Source organism: Perca fluviatilis, chromosome 8, assembly GCF_010015445.1.
Source record: "Perca fluviatilis chromosome 8, GENO_Pfluv_1.0, whole genome shotgun sequence".
Classification (NCBI taxonomy): domain Eukaryota; kingdom Metazoa; phylum Chordata; class Actinopteri; order Perciformes; family Percidae; genus Perca; species Perca fluviatilis.
In genome coordinates, this window is record NC_053119.1 from 7,001,660 (window position 1) to 7,022,562 (window position 20,903).

The window sequence follows — 20,903 nt, forward strand, 5'->3', positions numbered from 1 at the left end:
GAAACATGACCCCTAATGGCTGAAACTCTCCTGTGATTAAACCTATAGGATCAGGTTTCTCTTCACTCTGCAACGCTGAACCAGCTTTAAAATAACAGATCAGTGTTGTGACTGACGGCTGCCCAACTAAATGTTTCCTGTCAGTCAGCTGACCCCATCCATATACCTCCAACACTTTACAGAAATGATAGCACAGTAACCATAGAAACAGAACGTTGCTCTCCGATTGGCTGACAGGCGTCAATCGTCACTGTATGTTTACCTCAAACATGCACATAATATTCAGTTTTTTGCCATTATTCCGAAAAAGTCCCCAGTACCGGCAGCTCTCATGCAGCCCCAGACCGTGACATCCCACCACCACGCTTGACTGTAGGCGAGAGACAAACTTGTCTTTGTGCTCCTCACCTGGTTGCCGCCAGACACGCTTGACACCATCTGAACCAAATAAGTTGATCTTGGTCTCGTCAGACCACAGGACATGGTTCCAGTAATCCATGTCCCTTAGTCTGCGTGTCTTCAGCAAACTGTTTGAGGGCTTTCTCGTGCATCATCCTTCATTCCAGCAGCAGTCAGACTCTTTAATGCAACATCACGATGTAGCACTGCTAGCTGTTTCTGCAATATGAGCCAACACTGGACAATATTCTGCACTATGCATATTTATTTATTTATCACTCTTTGTTACCTACAACTGTGAAATATGTCATTTCTATTCATATGTATATCTGTGTTTATATTCTGTCTGTTTATATAAGGGTGTTTATAGTGTAAATGCGTGTTTTATTACTATTATTATTATTATAACTAATTATATTTCTTCTATTTCTTATACTTTATGTATATTTTTCTCCTATGGCTACTTAATGTGCATTTGTGTTATTCTGATGTGTGTAAAAAAAAAAAATCTTTTGAGCTGCTGCAGCACAGGAATCTCCCCAGTGTGGGATTAATAAAGTCTATCTCATCTTATCTTATCATCTTTAGAAGAGGCTTCCTTCTGGGATGACAGCCATGTAGACCAATTTCATGCAGTGTTGTCTGAGCACTGACAGGCTGACCCCCCCCCCCACCCCTACAACCTCAGCAGCAATGCTGGCAGCACTCGTACGTCTATTTCCCAAAGACGACGCTGAGCACGCGCACTCAACTTCTTTGGTCGACCATGGCGAGGCCTGTTCTGAGTGGAGAGTTCTGTCCTGTTAAACCACCGTACGGTCTTGGCCACCGTGCTGCAGCTCAGTTTCAGGGTGTTGGCAATCTTCTTAAAACCTAGGCCATCTTTATGTAGAGCAACAATCGATTTTGTTTCAGATCCTCAGAGAGTTCTTTGCCATGAGGCGCCATGTTGAACTTCCAGTGACCAGTATGAGAGAGTGTGAGAGCGATAACACCAAATTTAACACACCTGCTCTCCATTCACACCTGAGACCTTGTAACACTAACAGCTCACACGACACCGGGGAAGGAAAATGGCTAATTGGGCCCAATTTGGACATTTTCACTTGGGGGTGTACTCCCTTTTGTCGCCTGAGATTTAGACATTAATGGCGGTGTGTTGGGTTATGTTGAGGGGACAGCACATTTACACTGTTATACAAGCTGCACACTCACTACTTTACATTGTAGCAACGTGTCATAGTGTTGTCCCATTAAAAGATATAATGAAATATTTACAAAAATGTGAGGGGGTGTACTCATTTTTGTGAGATACTGTAGCTGAGTTTCTCTTTCTTATCGGGTCTGCAGCCCTGCAAATTGTTGGCTAGTTGGTTTGTGAACAGCAACCATAGAGACGCACAGAGCTGACCATAAGCCGTGAACAGGCAAGAGGCCGTAAACTGCGGTGAAAACCCCGACTGAGATGCATATTCCGAATGCGCTGTATATGTGTCCAAAGAATGCTTCTAAAACCTGAATAATACCAAAATATCCCACATGCTATATCCGGAAAAAAGGCCTTTTTCAGAATATCCTACCAGAATGTGCTGTTTACATGACCTGTATCAAACTCAGAATATTGTCATATTCTGAATAATAGTGGACTATTGGGTTGCATGTATAGGTACTCAGTGTTCTCAAAATCAGTGGTCAGGTTTGATTAAACTGCAGGTAAACATAGCAACAGTAGAGATTACACTGAGTGCACACATTAACTCCTCTGAAACCACCTCAATAACCTCGACATCCTCTTCAAGAACACCTGGAACAGCCTCAAGAACCTCTTTAAAAAACAGCTTAATTGTTTTTCAATGAACTCTAATACCTTCTCAAGAACCTCTTGAACCTTTTTAAGGACCCCTGCGATCTTTTCAAGACTTCTTAAAATTCCTCAACAACAGCTAAAACCTCCTCAGGGACATCTACAACCTCCCCAAGATCACCTTGGAAAATGTCACTTAACCCTCATGTTGTCTTCCCGTAGACCATGAACTTGTTGTCCTTCCCGGTGAAAATTGAAAATGAACCTTTTTCCACTTTTTTCAATGCTTTTGTTTTATATTCATGGTCAATAAACCTAATTTAAATGACATTATGCCTCATTTTTGAGTTTGAAAAAAAGCAGAAACTATGAATTATTTTGACAAATAGTTAAGATCAGAGGATGTTGAGTGAATCACAGACTGGTTTATGTCAAAGTTCGGTCAGGATACTGTTTTTAAACCATTCAAACTTTTTTTTTTTTTTTAAATGCTATTAAATTGAAAAAACACCCAAAATTCAATGGAAGTAATCATTCATTTTACCTGCGAAGAACGTTGTATGGGTTCCATACAATGTACATCAAGTACATTGTATTGTATACAAGTTATTTCAGGGCAATTTGGTTGTAAGAAACCCATATTTCTCATAAAAGAAAACTTTGAAAAAAGCATAGACCAGAGATCTTCAACAGGGGGTCTGGGACCCCTAGGGGGTCCTCAGAGTTACAGTGGGAAAGTGAAAAGTTTAAAAAAAAATGTCATAACATGAGTCCAACATATTATTAGCAAATATAAATCAGCCTATTTGTGAAAAAAAAACACATTGATAAGGTAGCCATCCACAGATACAGTTCATCCTAAGGGTTCACTGTGCCACATGTTTAACGTTAAAACATGATTTATAAACTCAGCCAACAGTCATTATTATAATAGCCTGGTATTCAATGCACTAAAAAGGTATGCATGAAGGCTTTAGGCCACCCACGTTATTGTGTGCGATCACGCAAGGCTTGTATCATGTGGACGCGCCGACAGTGTTGTTGTCATTACTTAGAATTCCTCATGGGGGCGACAGAAACTACGCACTATAGCTTTAAAAAACATGGCATTGACTGTATAAGTGAAGCTAAAACATCTTGATCGCCCCCTGGTGGCTGGCTGCAGTACAGCTTATAAATCCTGCCCCCAAACAAAAATACTTAAGATGGTTTCTGTAATTTTAGGAAGTTCTGATCACGCTGATGTTTGTTCAAGTGTTTATTATTCTGATCAGTTTGGTTTTTATTTGAAGCTATGAAAACGGGGTGAAACGTCATGATTGACAGCTGTGATCTTTTTCGTGATTGTTCAGGCGGGTGTGTGAGCGGTTGACTTGCGATTGATTGGGCGGAGGTATTGGTGGGACTGCAATACAGTGGCTCTGCCCCCCAATCGCTACTGCGCAGACTCTGGCTCCAAAATTACAAGACAGCACCCGGCAGCACCCGTATCTGGGACATTTTGGCTTCACTTTTCTACAGTGGGAGGGAGTGGAGATGCGTCGTCCATCTTCAAATACAGTCTATGATGTGAACCTTATGATGACGATAGATGAAAAGTCAGGGGATTACCAAAATCGGGTTTATCCTCTTGGGGCCATACATGTCTGTACGTAATGTCGAATCAATTGATTCAATAGCTGTTGAGTTATTTAAGTGTGGGCCAAAGTGCTGGACCGGACCGACAGACCAATACATCGGAAGAATTGAAAAAACTAAAATATTCTAAAAGATAGAAGTCTGTTTATCAACTAAAACATTCATTAAATTAATGGAATGAATAACAGATGTATATAAATAATACAAATCCTTACTGAGCTCAGTGCTCAGTGAGGCTAGATGATGGAGGGATGAATGTTTGGGTGAATCAGAGGGGACAGAAGCTGCATTTGGTCGCTGTGGCGACGGCAGAGGCCCCCCCTGCATGCTGATGAACTGTCATCAATAGAGCCATGGACCGTCCCGCTCTCAGAAAATACCAGGACCTCAGAGTAAGGAGGACAGAGTGAACAGTTCTTCAGAAAGACGGAGGGCAGCGGGGTCAGAGCGGGATTAATGACAACAACATCATCAACAGCAGCGGCAGCTCATTTAGTCTTTCTGAGAAGGTTCAACAGGCTAGGGCTGCCCCCTCCTAGTCGATTAGTCAAGTAAACTGTTGTTTCTTTAGTCGATTAGTCGCTTTTTCATAATTTTATCATGTTGACTATTTTATTTCAAAATACAAAACACCATCTAAGATGTAAAGATTTAAAATTATGCTTCTGCATGATTCTTTGTGAAAAACGTATCTGCTGATTAAATTGTATGAGTGTTAGTTAACACAAAGAATTTCTTGAATCGAGGACAGTCCTATAACAGACTGAGACTCCCATGAAGCAGTGATGTGGATACCGACTGCACGGTGAGGGTCACATGAAGACTGGAGGCAGCCGATGGCTTTACTATCATCACCTTTTAAACAAACATCTATGTATTCATTGGAGAAACAGCAGACAACTGTCCTCAAAACCAGACAACTTTCTTTCCTCGTTTACCTCTAATTACGTTTTATGTTCAAAGCAAAACCTTTAAATGTGATTCAGATATCATCAATTTGACACGGTAAACACTGAACCTCCTCAAGTTTATTTAAATAACATATCAGCAGAGTTTAGCCTATAGCTTACTGTACTACTGCCAGTTAAGCTTGAGCTCTCCTGTAGGGCCACCGTCAGGCAGGGACGGACTGACAATCTGTACGTTCTGGAAAAGTCCAAAGAAAAGTCTAATAAAGCGATATTAACAGCAGGGGGCGCAAATACAATCACTTATATGCTACGTGTAAAAATAAAACTGAAAAAGAAGAGTAAGCCTACATCATTAGACGTGAGTTAATTTCACATCAGCAAGTACTGGTAAGTGCCAGCAGGAAATTTATTTATTATAGGCTGCCTTTATCCCTATCTTAGCGAATTGCATAGTCAGCTATCAACATGGGTGTGAATCATGATTATAAAAATGATCGTGCCATGTAGTGCTGTCAAACTTAACCTGTTTAATAATTTCTGTTAGGTTAATTTGAAACATTAAACGCGTTTGAAATTAATCGCGGGTTGACCGCGATTTCACATGGTTGTATATGAGAGGTCGTAGTGAGCTCACTTTTGCTGCTAGGATGAAGACTATGGTATTAAATTAAACAGGAAAACATCAGGAATGCATTGGTACCACTCTAAACGTGCTAACAAACTGGGAAGGGGGCTAAGTAATTCACCAAATGTAACCAAAAGTTTAACCAAAAAATCCTAGCTTGCACTTTCTGTCTGTCTTCCATCAGAGTGCAGTTTTTCCTCGTCTTTCATATTTGCGTTTAATATTGTGGAACTGGCAAAGACCTGGGGGTTGTTTGTGAAAGCTTCACAGGCAACATTGATAGGGCCTTGTCATTTTCATCATTTCACAGCCTTAATATGAATCAAAAGTGTAATATGACATTGACAAAATATTAAGTCAGTTATTCAATGCTAATTCTTTAACACAAAGCAGCACATGTTATATACATTTATATTTGAATAGTTATAGTATATAGTAACTAACACTCTCAGTGTAGTTTTGGTATAGGCCTACAGAATATCTAATCCCCATGTTCAGGTACAGCAAGTAGCCTATTTTATCACTGAAAGTGTAGTTTTTATTTGAAGGCTGAGGCTTCATTAATAAACACAACCCCAATTATCATAATTGGTGTTGAGATGTTACTTGCTGTGAATACCTTGTCTGATAGGCTACAGTATTGTGGCATAGTATCAGGACATCCTGGCTAGTGTCTGTCGCTCAAGGCTAGGGGCGAATGGCCGGATGATGGGCCGATTTGGGAGAAAGTCCGAGGCTGTTTTTTAGCCCCAGTCCGTCCCTGCTATATGTCACCTTTGAAACCCAACTGGGTAAAGCAGGCAACTTTCCCAAGACACTGGGGGGTCCAAAAAGCCCCCAAGTTCTAAGTAATTTCACTAATGTCCTGCTAATCAAGCGTGACACAGTTTGAGTCTAAAATAAATCACACTTGTTTTTCATGGAGTCTACAGTAAAATCTGAACACACAGACACGACACACATATTTTTAGATCCAGTGTGACTTATTCTTTTTAAGGATACCAATACCAATATCCCCCGATGTCCAACACAAATAAATGCCCTTAAATCCGCTTTGAAATCAGAGAAAAAAGACGCTCCATATATACATTTATATATAAACGGTTTAGGGCCAAAATATATTTCTGATCTGCTGCTACACTATGAACCACCCAGACCTCTAAGGTTGTCTGGGACAGGTCTGCTTGCTGTCCCCAGAGTCAGAACTAAACAGGGAGAAGCAGCGTTCAGTTTCTATGGTCCACATATCTGGAACAAACTCCCAGAAAACTGCAGGTCCGCCACAACTCTCAGTTCTTTTAAATCAAGGCTGAAGACCTTTCTTTTTGATGCTGTCTTTCTTTAAATAATTGTTAATTTCTTATACTGCACTGTAACTTTTATTCTCGTTTTTAATTTTGTAATTGTCTTCAACTGCTCTTTATGTAAAGCACTTTGAATTGTCCTGTTGCTGAAATGTGCTATAGAAATGAAGCTGCCTTGCCTTGCCTTGCCTTACTCCTCTACATCTCACCACTCCCTCTTGGCGATGGACCACTGAGAGGTGGAGCAGCACTGGAAGAGGAGAGCTGCAACATCACATTTCCTGAATTGAAAGTGAAAGTTTGTCTGAGTCACAGCTGAGCTGCAGTCGAGTCAAGTGTCTCTGTTTCTCTCTAAAGAAACATTCAACTGAATCCAGCAGCGTTTTTTCTCAATAACAGCAGGATCTCTGCCAAAAACTGGTGAGTACCCTGCCCTACAGAGGCAAAATGTAAAAACCAAACCACAGCGACTGAACCCCGGCTAGGTGGGGTTAGACAGAATACAGTCACAGCTAGCATTAGCATAAGCTAATATACAGGACTGTTTCCTGTATATTCTCAAAACCATTTAACTAGCTTTTTATCGTTTCTTCTGCACATTTAATGTGTCTGACCCTCAACTCTCTGTATATCTTTTACTATTATTTGAATAACTATCTAGAAGCTAATGGCTAAGTAAGTGACTAGAAGCAGGCAGCCTTCAGAAATGATGTCAAACCACATTGAAAACAAACACTCTGATATTTAGAAATAGTCTCAAATGGTGGCATGAACAGGACGCTCAGTTGGTTAGAGTGCTCATTAACATACTATTCTGTCTTCAGCTGAACTCAATGAAAGGTTTTCCACATCAACTTTAACGGTGAACTCTCTTTTATCTGTGAAACAACACTAGCTAAGCCTCTACACTGCAGACCAGTCAGTGGTTTCCCTACAGGTTTCATTAATCAAGACAAAAGATGACAGAGACAAAATGAAAATGCACTCTAAATACACTAAATATTTGGTCAAGGTTTAGTTCAAACCAGATTCCAGAGGCAGCCTTCAGAAATGATGTAAGACACAGAGAAAAGAAGGTAGAGTGATCAAGCTCAGAATTCACGATGACACTCCTTATACTCCACTAATCAACTAATTTGAATTTTTTTAAACAAATAATGAAAAGATATATAGAATTACAGTTTGTTTTTTGTCACACTTTTTGTCCTCAAGTGTCAGTATGTCTGATGAATAAAAAAAGCTTTAAAGAAATTATCCTGAAAAAACCTGTGCCATCAGTTTAGGACATTTTGTTTTGAGGAACCTCACTTCCCATGGTAAGTGCTAAACACAAGAGAGATTTAGAAAAGAATCATTTTTCTGCCAATGTTTGCTAATTTATTGATAATAAGATTTATAGATTATAGAATGCTTTTTCAAGTAACTTTTCAAGAAATTGTATTTTTTTAGGCAGCCAAAGTAAATGTTTAGTAATAAACATCCCCTTTTTGCACTTATTTTCTGAGATTACTGATTTCACAGAAAGACCACCACTGAACTGCACATCGGAGCTCTCCTTTACTCGTAGCAAACTCATAATATAACAACAGAATTCATCTTGCATTCTTTTATATTCCACTAATTAGGGGTCCAAGCCTGCGGCGGCTGGGAAATGCGTCATGCAAGGCATGTGGACCACCAGGTGGCGCAATAATTAGGATAGATGCATTTTGGCCTATAACTTTACATTACATATTGCACATTTGAAAATATCACATGTTCAAGTTCCTTGAATGAAGCTGGATCACTGCATCACATGATGACATGACAACAAAATATATCAAGAGTTTTGATCGAATCAAAAATGTGCAAATTATAAACAACAACAACAATTGTTGTGCTTTTCTGCTGGCATTTCTTCTTTGATTTTATTAAACATAATCAAGATATGTAATTACAGTTTTTGTTTGTTTTTTTACATTTTTTTGTCCTCAGAGTGTCGATATGTCTGCTGCCAGCTGTCTGCTGACTGAAGATCAGTTTCTGTGCTCCATCTGTCTGGATGTGTTCACTGATCCAGTCACCATACCATGTGGACACAACTTCTGTAAAACCTGCATCACTGAACACTGGAATATTAATGTCCGGTGTCAGTGTCCCAACTGTAAAGAAGCTTTCAACTCCAGACCTGAGCTGCGGGTCAATACTTTCATCTCTGAGATGGCTGCTCAGTTCAGACAGTCAGCACAGCAGAAAGCCAGCAGCAGCAGCAGCTCAGAGAAACACGTGTCCAAACCAAGAGAAGTTCCCTGTGACATCTGCACTGGAACCAAACTGAAGGCCCTGAAGTCCTGCCTGGTGTGTCTGGACTCCTACTGTGAGACTCACCTGGAGCCTCATCTGACAAGATCAGGCCTGAAAAAACATCAGCTGATCGACCCTGTGGAGAACCTGGAAGGCAGGATGTGTACGAAGCATGATAAACTGCTGGAGCTGTTCTGTAAGACTGACCAGACGTGTGTCTGCATGCTCTGCACTGTTTTAGACCACAAGATACATGATGTTGTTCCTCTGAAACAAGAATATGAAGAAAAGAAGGCCGAGCTGGGGAAGACAGAGGCTGAAATTCAGCAGATGATCCAGAAGAGACGACTGAAGATTCAGGAGATCAAACACTCAGTGGAGCTCAGTGAGGAAGATGCAGACAGAGAGATAGCAGAAGGTGTTCACGTTTTCACCGCTCTGATTGAGAGAAGCCAGGCCGAGCTCATGGACACGATCAAAGAGAAGCAGAGAAAGATGGAGAAACAGGCTGAAGGCTTCATCAAGGAGCTGGAACAGGAAATCTCTGAGCTGAAGAAGAGAAGCACTGAGGTGGAGCAGCTCTCACAGTCTGAAGACCACTTCCACGTCCTCCAGAGCTTCACGTCCCTGAACGCTGCTCCGCCCACTAAGGACTGGACACAAGTCAGCGTCCGTCCACCGTCATATGAGGGGACTGTGGTCAGAGCTGTCAATCAGCTGGACGAGACGCTCAGTAAACAGATGAAGAAGCTGTTGGATGTTGAGCTGAAGAGGGTTCAGCAGTTTGCAGTGGATGTGACACTCGATCCTGATACAGCAAATCCCTGGCTCATCCTGTCTGATGATGGAAAAGTAGGTAAATATGGTGATGTAGGGAATGATCTCCCAGATAACCCAGAGCGATTTGATGCTTGTGCTAATGTCTTAGCAAAGCAGAGTTTCTCTTCAGGAAGATTTTATTATGAGGTTCAGGTTAAAGGGAAGACTGACTGGGATTTTGGAGTGGCCAGAGAGTCGATCAACAGGAAGGGAGAGATCACACTGAATCCTCACAATGGTTACTGGACGATATGTTTGATGAATGAACATGAGTTTGAAGCTTGTGCTGACACTCTAATTGATCTCTCTCTGAAGTCTCGTCCTGAGAAGGTGGGGGTGTTTGTGGATTATGAGGAGGGTCTGGTCTCCTTTTATGACGTTGATGCTGCAGCTCTCATCTACTCCTTTACTGGCTGCTCCTTCAAAGAGAAACTCTACCCATACTTTGGTCCATGTCCTAACTATGGTGGTAAAAACTCTGCCCCTCTGATCATCTCTCCTGTCATTCTCACTGAGTAGAATGATATGACTTTCTACAGAAATATTCACTCATTTAATGTAATATTGTTTCAAATTCTGATCAATGTGTCTTATTTCCATGTTTTTCTTCAATATGCCACATTGCAACTACAACACACATATTATATAACACTAATTGATATTATCTACCATATTAAAATGTATACAAATATTAGACGAGAGGGTTTGATTTAACGGCATTAACGTGGTATGAAACAAGGTCCGTAAGCATCACTGAAGTGCCAATAGTATGACGTTAAATCAAACCCTCGAGTCAACTTGAGCTAACGTTAGCGTTGTAGAGATCGTGGGATTCCCAAACTGAATAACTACAACACACCTAACACTAAACTGCTTTGCTAGCTCAATCTTGTTATAACTAAGATATCTGCTGAAAAAAATAAATGTTTCCATTGACAGATTTAGCCCTTGTACTGTCCGCAAAATTCACATGTAGCAGCTTTTTACATAGCACCAAGTCACAGGCACAGCTGATCCAAACATTTCCAGTGAAAGTTAATTTCAGAGCGTGGCAACAAATAAGTAATTTAATCCAGTGAATTACTTTATATTAGGGCTGTCAGCATTAACGCGTTAATCGTGATGCGATTAAGGGCCGAGCATAACGCTTACATTTTTTTAATCGCATGCCGCCATTTATTAATTTATTTTCACTATTTTGACCCTTTGCCGCACTTTGCCATACTTCCTCGTAACACATCCTGCTGCTGCAGGAATAGCAACGCGGATTTCGGTGCCTCATTCCAGTTCCACTGATATGCCTGCGCTTCTCTCTGATGCTCTGAAACAGACATTACAGGCAACACAAACATCGCTGCATGTGACGCTAATTAACACTACACTCCACAGCAGCTAACGTTAGCCTACCGCTAGCTAGTAGATGGATTATACACGGTTACAATGCTGACAGCTAACGCTAAACGGTGTAAAGATTGTCTGTATTTCACTGTACAGGATTCCGACACCGGGATGTAACAATCTGCAGCTGCCATTGTCGGAAAAACACTGATGGTGCGTTCAAAGAAACTGGTAACCTACAGCGTCGTGGTGCATTCAAAGTTATTGTTAAATGCCCTTTTCCCATCTGGTGGTTGTTTTTGTCGTTCAACAGCTATTTACTTGTGAAATAAGTTATTGTTATAGTTATTACGTTATTATTAAATCATTTCATTTTGACCATATAGCCTTAGCAATACACAAGCCGTTCTTTAATGTCGCCAACTGTTAGTACCCTTCTTTTATCGGTCCAGGCACCGTTAAGGCACCGGTACCGTTTTAAAAAAAAACAACGCTTTAGCACCAGTATCCAAACCAAACAATACCCAACCCTAATATTGACTCTAGATTCATTTTTCTTTTGTTTACAGTAAATAAATAAATAATAAACAAATACAAATCTTAAAATCAAGTTCATAAAGTCACTTTCTTTGCATTCATTTGATTCCCAATCAAGATACACAGGTAAGAATTGATTTCCATTGTTAATATGTACTTAAAAACAGTTCTGAAATGCAAAATAATAGAATTTTGATCATGTGATAAAACATGCGATTAATTAATTAATTGTGATTAATTATAGTTAATTAATTAAAATGCCTGTTTCTTCTTGCAGTTAAGCCTTTAGTTTTCACACACTTTTTATTTTGACAAGTTAATGTTACTTCCAGTCCAGCACCGCATTGATATGAGCCACTGTTGATCTTCAACACGTAAACCCATTAGGACATTATACAAAACAAAAACGAGACCTTTGTTCAAAAAAAAAAAATCTTGTCCTGAAAAATCCCGAGAGAAAGACCCCCTAATCCTGTCTCGTTCCCTATGTTGTCTAAAGTTATCAGACTCTGTTGCCCCCCTGTTCCATGTTTGGTTAATCGTGGTCAAATCACTGAGGTTGCCTCGGAAATTTAGGCTATACTATACGTGCATTACCTGCAGGCCTAGGCGATTTCATTGCGTAATTCTTAACGGAGATCGTCTCACAGCTCCTGAAAATGGATTGACGGGTCCTTCGATGACACTTTCAATTGCAGCAGCTTCTTTCCAGAATCCATTTTGCGGACTATCCATTGACATATATAAAATGGACCAATAGCCCCCCTTGCTCTGGACGGAGACCAGTGAAGGCTATTAGAAGCACTTTTCCAGTGATGGCCAGCTTTACTGCGCAGCCTCCAACTGAGAGAGACAACGTAAATGTGACGTGAGCAACCTGTCTGAAAGTTGGAAGTCTTCTGGTAGCTGTGCCAAGAGAAATCTCAATCATTCCCAATCTTACAGAGACGGAGAGCGTAGGTATATGTAAGGAGATAACATAAGCACAGGCTAATTATTGCTAACTAACATGCTAGTTAACATTAGTAATTAAACCTAAACAGCTAACGTAAGTCGAAACTGCCTGCGAGCTTCTCCTGTACTATACGGTAATTCCTCTACTGTGCGACAGTAAGTCTTGTGGTTATGACGCAATCGTTAGCCTATTTTTATAAAAGCGTCTGCTACAGAGCAATAACGTGAGGTACAAGGTAATGGAGCCTTTTATACATTGTCGTGTTTCTTTAGAAATAAACAATGGAAAAATAGAGTCTTTAAACGCTTCAGATGTAAAGTTATTCGCTGTCAAGTGACGTAAAAAAAAAAATGGCGGTCAGCGGAATGCTAACAGGAGGTGATGGCCAGGTAGCAACAAAATGGCGCCATAGATGGCTCGAGTTCTGAAGCGAAGCTTACCCCCTTGGGACTATCGGTGTAGTCGCTGATGCTGACTGATTGGCTTGTGAACAGGACGGCTGCTTTGTCTTGCTCTGATTGGCTACTGCTAGCCGCAGAGTAGCCTATCAACAAACGTATTGTGAGTTGTAAGTGGTTCACTTTTCTAAAACGAAATGCCTTGCAATCTTTGGGCGCACTCACCGCATTGCAGCATCATTTTTTTATTTAATCTCCGGCTTCGTCCCGCTCCTGCCCGTTGATTTCTATGCTCTATTACGTCCTTATCACGTCACCAACAGTGAAACTGACTCCCGTACTGCTGGAAAAATTTGCTTTTACTTTTCATACTTTAGGTAGATAAAGCATTTGGCATTTAGCTGATAATAGTTACACACTTTTACTTAAGGTTTCATATTTTACTTCTGTTAGAGTATTTTCAGTGTTGTATAACTTTTTTATTACTGTTAGTACTTTTACTTCAGTGGATGATCTGAATACTTCTTCCACCATTGCTCTTTAAAACACTAACAGTGTTCAGATCTGCCTGTTGAGACTCTCTGCAGTTTAAATGAAGCTCATAATACCATCTGACAGCCTGCATCAACACGACTTCTGCTTACTGTCTGATGTGTTCCCCCCCCCCATGCTGTTAGCCTCGAGGCTACAGGAGAGCAAATGAACTATCTCATCTCTGTCTGAGAGCTGCTGATGATGACGGTTATCTCCTCCTCCTCTCTGGGGGAATGTAGACCGCTGGGAGCTCAGCACGTCATGTTTAAAGAGTCAAAGGTCACAGTGGAGGTGTTGGAGCTTCATATATGACGGCCAGAGACGCAAAACATACAGAGGAGAGAACCATTTAATCTTAATTCCTGAGTTTCATCATCTCTGACTCAAAGGTCAAAAGTCAGAAGCAAGGCAAGACAAGGCAAGCTTTTTTAAAGCACAATTCACACACAAGGCAACTAAAAGTGCTTTACAGAGGCATATAAATCCATTGTAAACATAAACAATCAACACACATTCAAGAAACAAAGCACAGTTACAACAAGACAAATCTATTTAAATTTTTATAAAAAAATATATTCTAAAATAAATAATAAAATCGACATTAAAATCTTAAAATAGAAGGATTAATAGTTAAGAAACTAGTGTATCGAATTACTGAAAGCCGATGGAAGAGGATGGAAGCTAATGCCGACATTACGCCAAACGACTTTCCAAGCGATTTCACTGTCACAGACTAATTTCCAATATCAGAATGAAATGAAAGTCTTCCCGTACCCGCACCCGCCGTCTCAATTGTTTGGTGTAAGATGGTCATGAGACTCAGTCCCAGCGATCTCACAGATTTAAGTCCTGGTAGTGAAATTTAATGAAGTCAACATTGACAACAACCAATGGGTGCGCTCCCTCCAGCACCAAAGGAATTAGCAACCGGCTAGAGCCAGTGGTGTTTATGGTTGTTATGATTTTGCGCTAAACCCTAAAGAGGGAAAGTTGCAGATTTTCAACCCTTCTGAAGCAAGTCATCCAGTGGAGATTTACTGACAGGTTTGTTTATTGTTAGGGTTAGGGTCTGCATTTACGGCAGAACAGAAAATCTGCAAACTTTCTCGCAGGTTACCAGCCAATGCTAGCAGTAGCTAGCTAGTTTGGTTATACTTTGTCTTATTTTTTAGTCTTGCAAATTGTGACCCTGCAAGATTTCCAGTCTTTACATATTATGACAAATAGTCTTTAGATGTGAGATTGTGTCAGACTTTAGTCTTTTTACAGTCTTTTTCAGTCTTCTAGTGTATGGTAGGCATAACACACACACATAACCAGAGACTGAGAGGCTAACCTTCACAGTGAGTAAAGGATGAGAGTATTTGAATTAGATTAACGTTTTTGTTCAACTCTGTCTACTAGAAATTACAGAATATTCTGCAACAGCAAATACTGTGTCAAAATGTTTTTAATTAACTTGGATCTGGAAAATGTTCATTATTTTCCCCACAATTTCTGCTCATTGCAGAGCAGCAGTCGCTCAGTCTGTAGCTTGGAAACCGGAGGCTCGCCGGTTCAAGTCGCCATACAGAGCGAGTGTAGAGGGCGGACTCCAACTAACAGCTTGAAAGGGTGCCAGTTCGTCTCCTGGGCAACTGGCATCCCCAAACAGCTCCAGGGAGGCTGTATCATGTCTGACCCCTGCCCTACACCCTTATAATACTTGCGTGGGCTGTAAAATGAGGATTTGAGAAAGGCATTTCAACTACCAGTTGCCTTGTGTAAATTATGTGGAATGACAAATAATAAAGTGTAAAGCCTGATTTATGAAAAATGGTCTTCTTGATTACAAATTAAAAACGTCAACAGTGACTTAAAGCTTGAGACGTTCTTACTTTATTAAAGAATTGTAAAACGCTAAGTTGTACGTTTTGAGAAATGTTTCCTTTATCACTCTCTCCTGAAGAGTTAGATGAGAAGATCGATACCTCTCTCATGTCTCGCATGCGTTCCACCACTTTACGTCACCAAACATCCAGAACCAAATATTCTAGTGTGACCGGGCCTTTGAACTGCATCATTCATTACAGCAAGGTGTTCTTTCTGCTGGGCTTTTGGCCTGTCGCACCTCCAACGGTGCCTGTGGTGGACTATGCATGGCAGGGGCGTCCTCTTCCCTGAGGCAGCCCTAAACCTGACCGCATACCGCAAAGTTTTTGCTGCAGGGTCTTCAGCTGGGGACCACCGCTCATTGACGTTTCGCCCCTTAGCCCAGAACATCTCCTGGTGGCGGGGCAGTGAACAGGGACGTCTCCTGAACTGAAGTCAGAGTGATGATTAAAATCAGAGAAAGATAAAAGTTCAAATCAAAAGGATCAGGTTCACAGGTCGTCTTTTCTTTGTCAAAGATCCTGAACCGTCGGAGCTGCTTAGGGCCTAGAAGCCCCGGAGCTTTCTGCAGTAATTTGGATTCAATCGGCATTTAGATGATGTAAGAGACGCTGCTCGCTAACAGGTCTCCAATGGTAACCAGAGACAGCGGCGGCAGGTCTCTGTTTGCTCGTTGGCAGCAGCTCATCACCAGCATTTCTTAGTCCTCATCTGCTGCAGCACACCAGGAGGAAACAGTTATTATTGTGTCTCGTCTGCGTGTGACTGAGCGAGGATGCTGTAAGAATCTGTCATTGCTGATAGATTCGCGAACAAATCATTCTTTTTGATTGAATCTTAAAGAGGAACAAGTGAACTCCGGAGTAGTCTATATCAACGACGTTTCATTTCCGGGATGGTTCAGGTGCCACCGAAAACTTCGCCGGATGTCCGTCACCTTCCCCTTTCTTTGTGTTGGCGTTCTGAACTCCGGTGGATTTCTGAGGACTATGGTTAACTGCTCCTCAGATCTCTGCAGGGTAAATCCAGACAGCTAGCTAGACTATCTGTCCAATCCGAGTTTTCTGTTGCGCAACTAAAACTACTTTTGAACGTACACACGTTCCACCAAAACAAGTTCCTTCCCATCACTGCGTTCGGCGCATAGATGATTGTGACTGGTTTAAAGAAATGCCAATAAACCGGAGCACATTTTTCTCCCATCCAGGAATGTTGTGTGGACTAGCCAGACCGTCCTCCGCAGCGCTGTGGAGGAAGGTCTGGCAGTTGCTCCAGACTCTCGTTCAGACTAAAAAACTTCACAGGATTACAGCTGACTTTCAGATTTCTTTCAGCATCAGTTTCAAGCACGTTTGATTTGTCTGCATAACAGAGATTTTCAGTCTGTCCTCGATACACCGTGGCTTTCTGGGGAGCCCTATTTTTCAAGGGTGGGGGTTTTGAGGGTACTGTACATATGCATGAATGCACCGGCCAACTTGCAGAAACATACTTTCAATTCAAACAGAGATTATCTAGCCTGGGACGACAAATACATTGAAACAGAAGATATTATTGACCGGTGCAAGTTTTTTTAAATTGGTCTCCTCAGAGGAACAATAAAAATGCCAACGCACAGTGGACAGGTGATGGTTTGTGTTAATTTGTTAAACAGACCAAAACGAGGCTGCATCCCATGATAATTATGAACCACAGCTGCAAATGTTGTCAGTGTACAGGACGTGACGTGCATTGAGTGCACGCCCGTATGGAGTGCAGGAATAGACAGCATTAGAAAAATCATCGGAAATTGTTTTGCACGAAAAACCGTGCACTTTGACAAGTGCTTTACTATTATCCTACTATCTTTTTCCAGAACCTAAATATACAGGATATCATAAATGTATACAGAATAACAACCAGTGGCACCAAAAATTATGATATTTTAGAGCTCTCACTAAATTTCTCAATGAGGCTGCACAAATGTGTAGTTGAGTGTAATGAATGTGACAAAAATGTTTTAGTTATGTTCAGTTCGATGTGTTTTCAACTGGACTTGAACTGAAGCTCACATTGTTCTGCACCTCAGTGTGTTCTGTGCTTAGTTTACTGTTCATGTAATATAAATCCAGTGGCATCGCAGTTAGCTTTGAGCTCCTTTGCAGCCAAAGTCCCTGAACAGGATGCGCAGCACATAAAAAATAAAAAGGTGTAATAAAAAGTAATGTGATGTATCGAGCAGCACTTAAAATTTTATGATTGTACTGAAGGTTGTGAGGACATAAATGTGTCATGAGTCATGAACGTCAAACTTTTCTTAAAAATGAACTTGTTCTATCTTCTGCTTCTGTAAAACTCATCTGAACAGAACAAATACAGAATACTAGCACATACTGCTTTTACTTAAACTTTCTTGCACAGCCCTAATTCCTACATTACTTTTTTTTAATTCAACTTGGTCTACCGTGAGTTTCTACTTCCAGAATTGTTTCTCATTTACATGTGAGCCACATTAGACGAGTTTTCAGATTTTGATATGAAGATCCGCTTATGGCGCTTACCCAGTGCTAGTACCAGCTCTACTCGCCTCGGATCTACTCGACCGCAGTGCCCCGTTCCATTGCAGATTAATAGTACCGCCTCATGCATGAGGCGAGCGTGGCTGGTCGCCATAGCGACGCCGCAGGAAACTGCCGTGACCTAATGCGACACACACACAGAACGTCGAAGTCGTGTTGTTTTTGATTCTCGGCATATGGCTGTTTGACACTAGCCTGTCTCCGCCCTCCTACGTACTTACGCTCAATTTTAATTTCCCTTCAGTACTAAGTCTGGGTTCGCGGTATAGTCTTGGGATTTCTCCTTCAAAATTTTTGGCGGTCCAATCAGTGAACAGAGGGAGTGGCTGAGAACGATGACATTGAGGCCGTGTGCTAGAATTGCGGCGTAGAAAGATGCAAGCGAAGCCATTGGATCCGTTGTGTCAACGCCGCCGAATATCCAGAAGTTAAAGCCCGAGCAAGAACAATCTTTGCTGAGTTGTGTTGGTGGCCGTGATGTCGTGGCCCTCCTCCCCACGGGGTTCGGGAAAAGTTTGATTTTCCAGCTCGCTCTGTTAGTGGTGAAGGAGTTGGCTAAGGCTAACACTAGCAATGCTAATGCTAATAGCCTTGATGGTCTCCCCTCTTGTTGCACATTTGCATGACATATGACGTTAGCGATTGGTCATGGCAGATCCAGAGTGGCTCTGGGCAGATCCAATAGTAGTATAATAGATCCAACAAAGTACCTGCCTTCAAGGAAGTAAACACTTGTCAATGGAGAGTGGCCAGACTCTGTACAAATGAAATGTACCAGAGTCTGGTAGGACCAGGCTAGTGTACCAGAGTCTGGTAGGACCAGGCTAAAGCCTGGTTCACACGGGATGATTTTAAAATTGTCGGCTGATTTTCCAATCCTGAGAGACCCCACACACGGCGATAAAAAAACACGGGTCTAACAGTTTTGGTCGTACAGTGTGTGGTGCGCAGCACACGGCAAAATCAACACATCACACACGAACCGATTTGACTCCCGAGCATTCCCAGGTCAGACGGGAAATCTCGCAAAATCCCTCGAGATCAAACGCGACTTCAGAGTAAACAATCATGGCGGATGCAGTGGCGATAGTTTGTAGTTTGTTTTTAACCAAAAAAAAACATTAGCAGAAGAAAAGGCGATGGTCAAAGAAGACAACGCGAGCATGGACTATACTCAGCTACATCGTGATATGGAGGTGAGTTGTTGTTTTTTCTCATAGAAATGTCGTTACGTACTACACAGATTAATCACCGTTGAAATACACGTTCATATATTCGTTTCCATGTACTCTGGTGGACTGCAGTTGTGGATGTAGTTATGCCCATCGACTTTATTGTATGCCACAGTCCACAGGCTGCGTGCTTGTTTGTCCCCAGGGGACACCACACACGAGGAGAAATCGGGCCAAAAAAATCCAACATGTTGGATATCACCGATTTGAGATCGGAGCGGTCCCGATGTCCTTCCGAGCAGACGAGAGCAGTCTTAACACACCACACACGGCAGGAATATCTGATCAGATTATTTTACGATAATCGGAGCATCCTTAAGATTGTCGGGAGGGGTGAATCGGGGCTAAAATCGGCCTAATTATCCTGCCGTCTGAACCAGGCTTAATGTACCAGAGTCTGGTAGGACCAGGCTAGTGTACCAGAGTCTGGTAGGACCAGGCTAGTGGACCAGAGTCTGGTAGGACCAGGCTAGTGTACCAGAGTCTGGTAGGACCAGGCTAGTGGACCAGAGTCTGGTAGGACCAGGCTAGTGGACCAGAGTCTGGTAGGACCAGGCTAGTGGACCAGAGTCTGGTAGGACCAGGCTAGTGGACCAGAGTCTGGTAGGACCAGGCTAGTTTGACAAATTTAGTTTCAAAAGAAGCTGGAGACGGCAAAAAAAACACCGCTGGTTAAACTATGTAAAAATGGCGGGTTCGTCGCTAGCAATGATGACGCAGTGACTAGTGACGATTCTCTGCGACCAATCAGCAGTCTGCAGGTTTTCACGTCACCTTTTGGTATTGCATCAGCTCACTTGGAACCTCGACGGAGGTGATGCTAAAAAAAAGTACCTGTTAGCAGGTACCAGGGACTTTTTTTCATAATGGAAAACCAAAAAAGGCGAGTAGAGTCGAGGCGAGTCAAGCAGGTACCATGTAATGGAAAAACGCCTTTCACACCTGCCTCGTTTGGTCCATTTAAAACCAACCCAGGAGCGTTTGGTCTGATAGTCCAGTTGGTTTGGGGCGGTGTGAAAGCTCATCCGAACTCTGGTGCGGATCAAACAAACAAACTCTGGTCCGCTTAAAAAACGGGGGTCTCGGTTCACTTCCAAGTGCTCTAGAGTTCACTTCAGGCAAGAACACGATCCGGACCAAATACAGGAAGTGAACCAAAAGCAATTTCCACCTTGCACACAATATACGGACTTATATATGATTTAGGGGTGATAACTTTCAGATCCAGAAACTGTTCTGTGTGAAAGCAACCCAAACCAACTGAAAACAACTGTTGCAACTTCACCCCCGAATCACACCGAGTCCACAGAACTACAGGTGTGAAAGTGCCCTGGAGTCCCAACTTCTATACATATGTTGCATGTGAAAAACTCAATCCTCTGATGATGATTGTATGATTCAGCTGACAGCTCAGAGAAAAAGCTAGTGAGTGAACTTGGATTATTGTGTGAAAACTAGCCGAGGTTCCCAAGGTTAAATGTTCAAGCGTTTCAGCGACTTATGATGGAAAACGAAGGGTTCATTTGCAAAAAACAGATATCTCTGTTTTTATTTATTTTCCTAAATCATCAATTTGTCTTTGTGCAATCCAGAGAATATGAGTCAAACTGGTGTTGAATGGCTTTCATCTGTGTTTTTTGCAAATTAACTTTAAATTGACTATATGTAACTTTTTAATGTTTCTGAAGCTCTGTCA

General features: G+C 41.7%; 2 protein-coding genes across 4 annotated transcripts in view; one reads left to right on the plus strand and one right to left on the minus strand.

Annotated features, from left to right (window-relative positions):
* The window catches only part of LOC120564807 (chemokine-like protein TAFA-5), a 61,699-nt gene that overhangs the window by 32,736 nt on the left and 8,060 nt on the right, over positions 1 to 20,903 (minus strand). The window lies entirely within an intron of this gene.
* On the plus strand, positions 6,844 to 10,893 carry LOC120564806 (E3 ubiquitin-protein ligase TRIM21-like). The gene is made up of 2 exons (XM_039810071.1): positions 6,844 to 7,101; positions 8,656 to 10,893. Exon 2 carries the CDS (start codon positions 8,665 to 8,667, stop codon positions 10,300 to 10,302), a length of 1,638 nt encoding a protein of 545 aa, XP_039666005.1. The 5' UTR covers positions 6,844 to 7,101; positions 8,656 to 8,664; the 3' UTR covers positions 10,303 to 10,893.

What these genes read in the sequence shown, in the direction of transcription:
- LOC120564806 (XM_039810071.1), top strand. Translation starts at nt 8,665, where the DNA reads ATGTCTGCTGCCAGCTGTCTGCTGACTGAAGATCAGTTTCTGTGCTCC.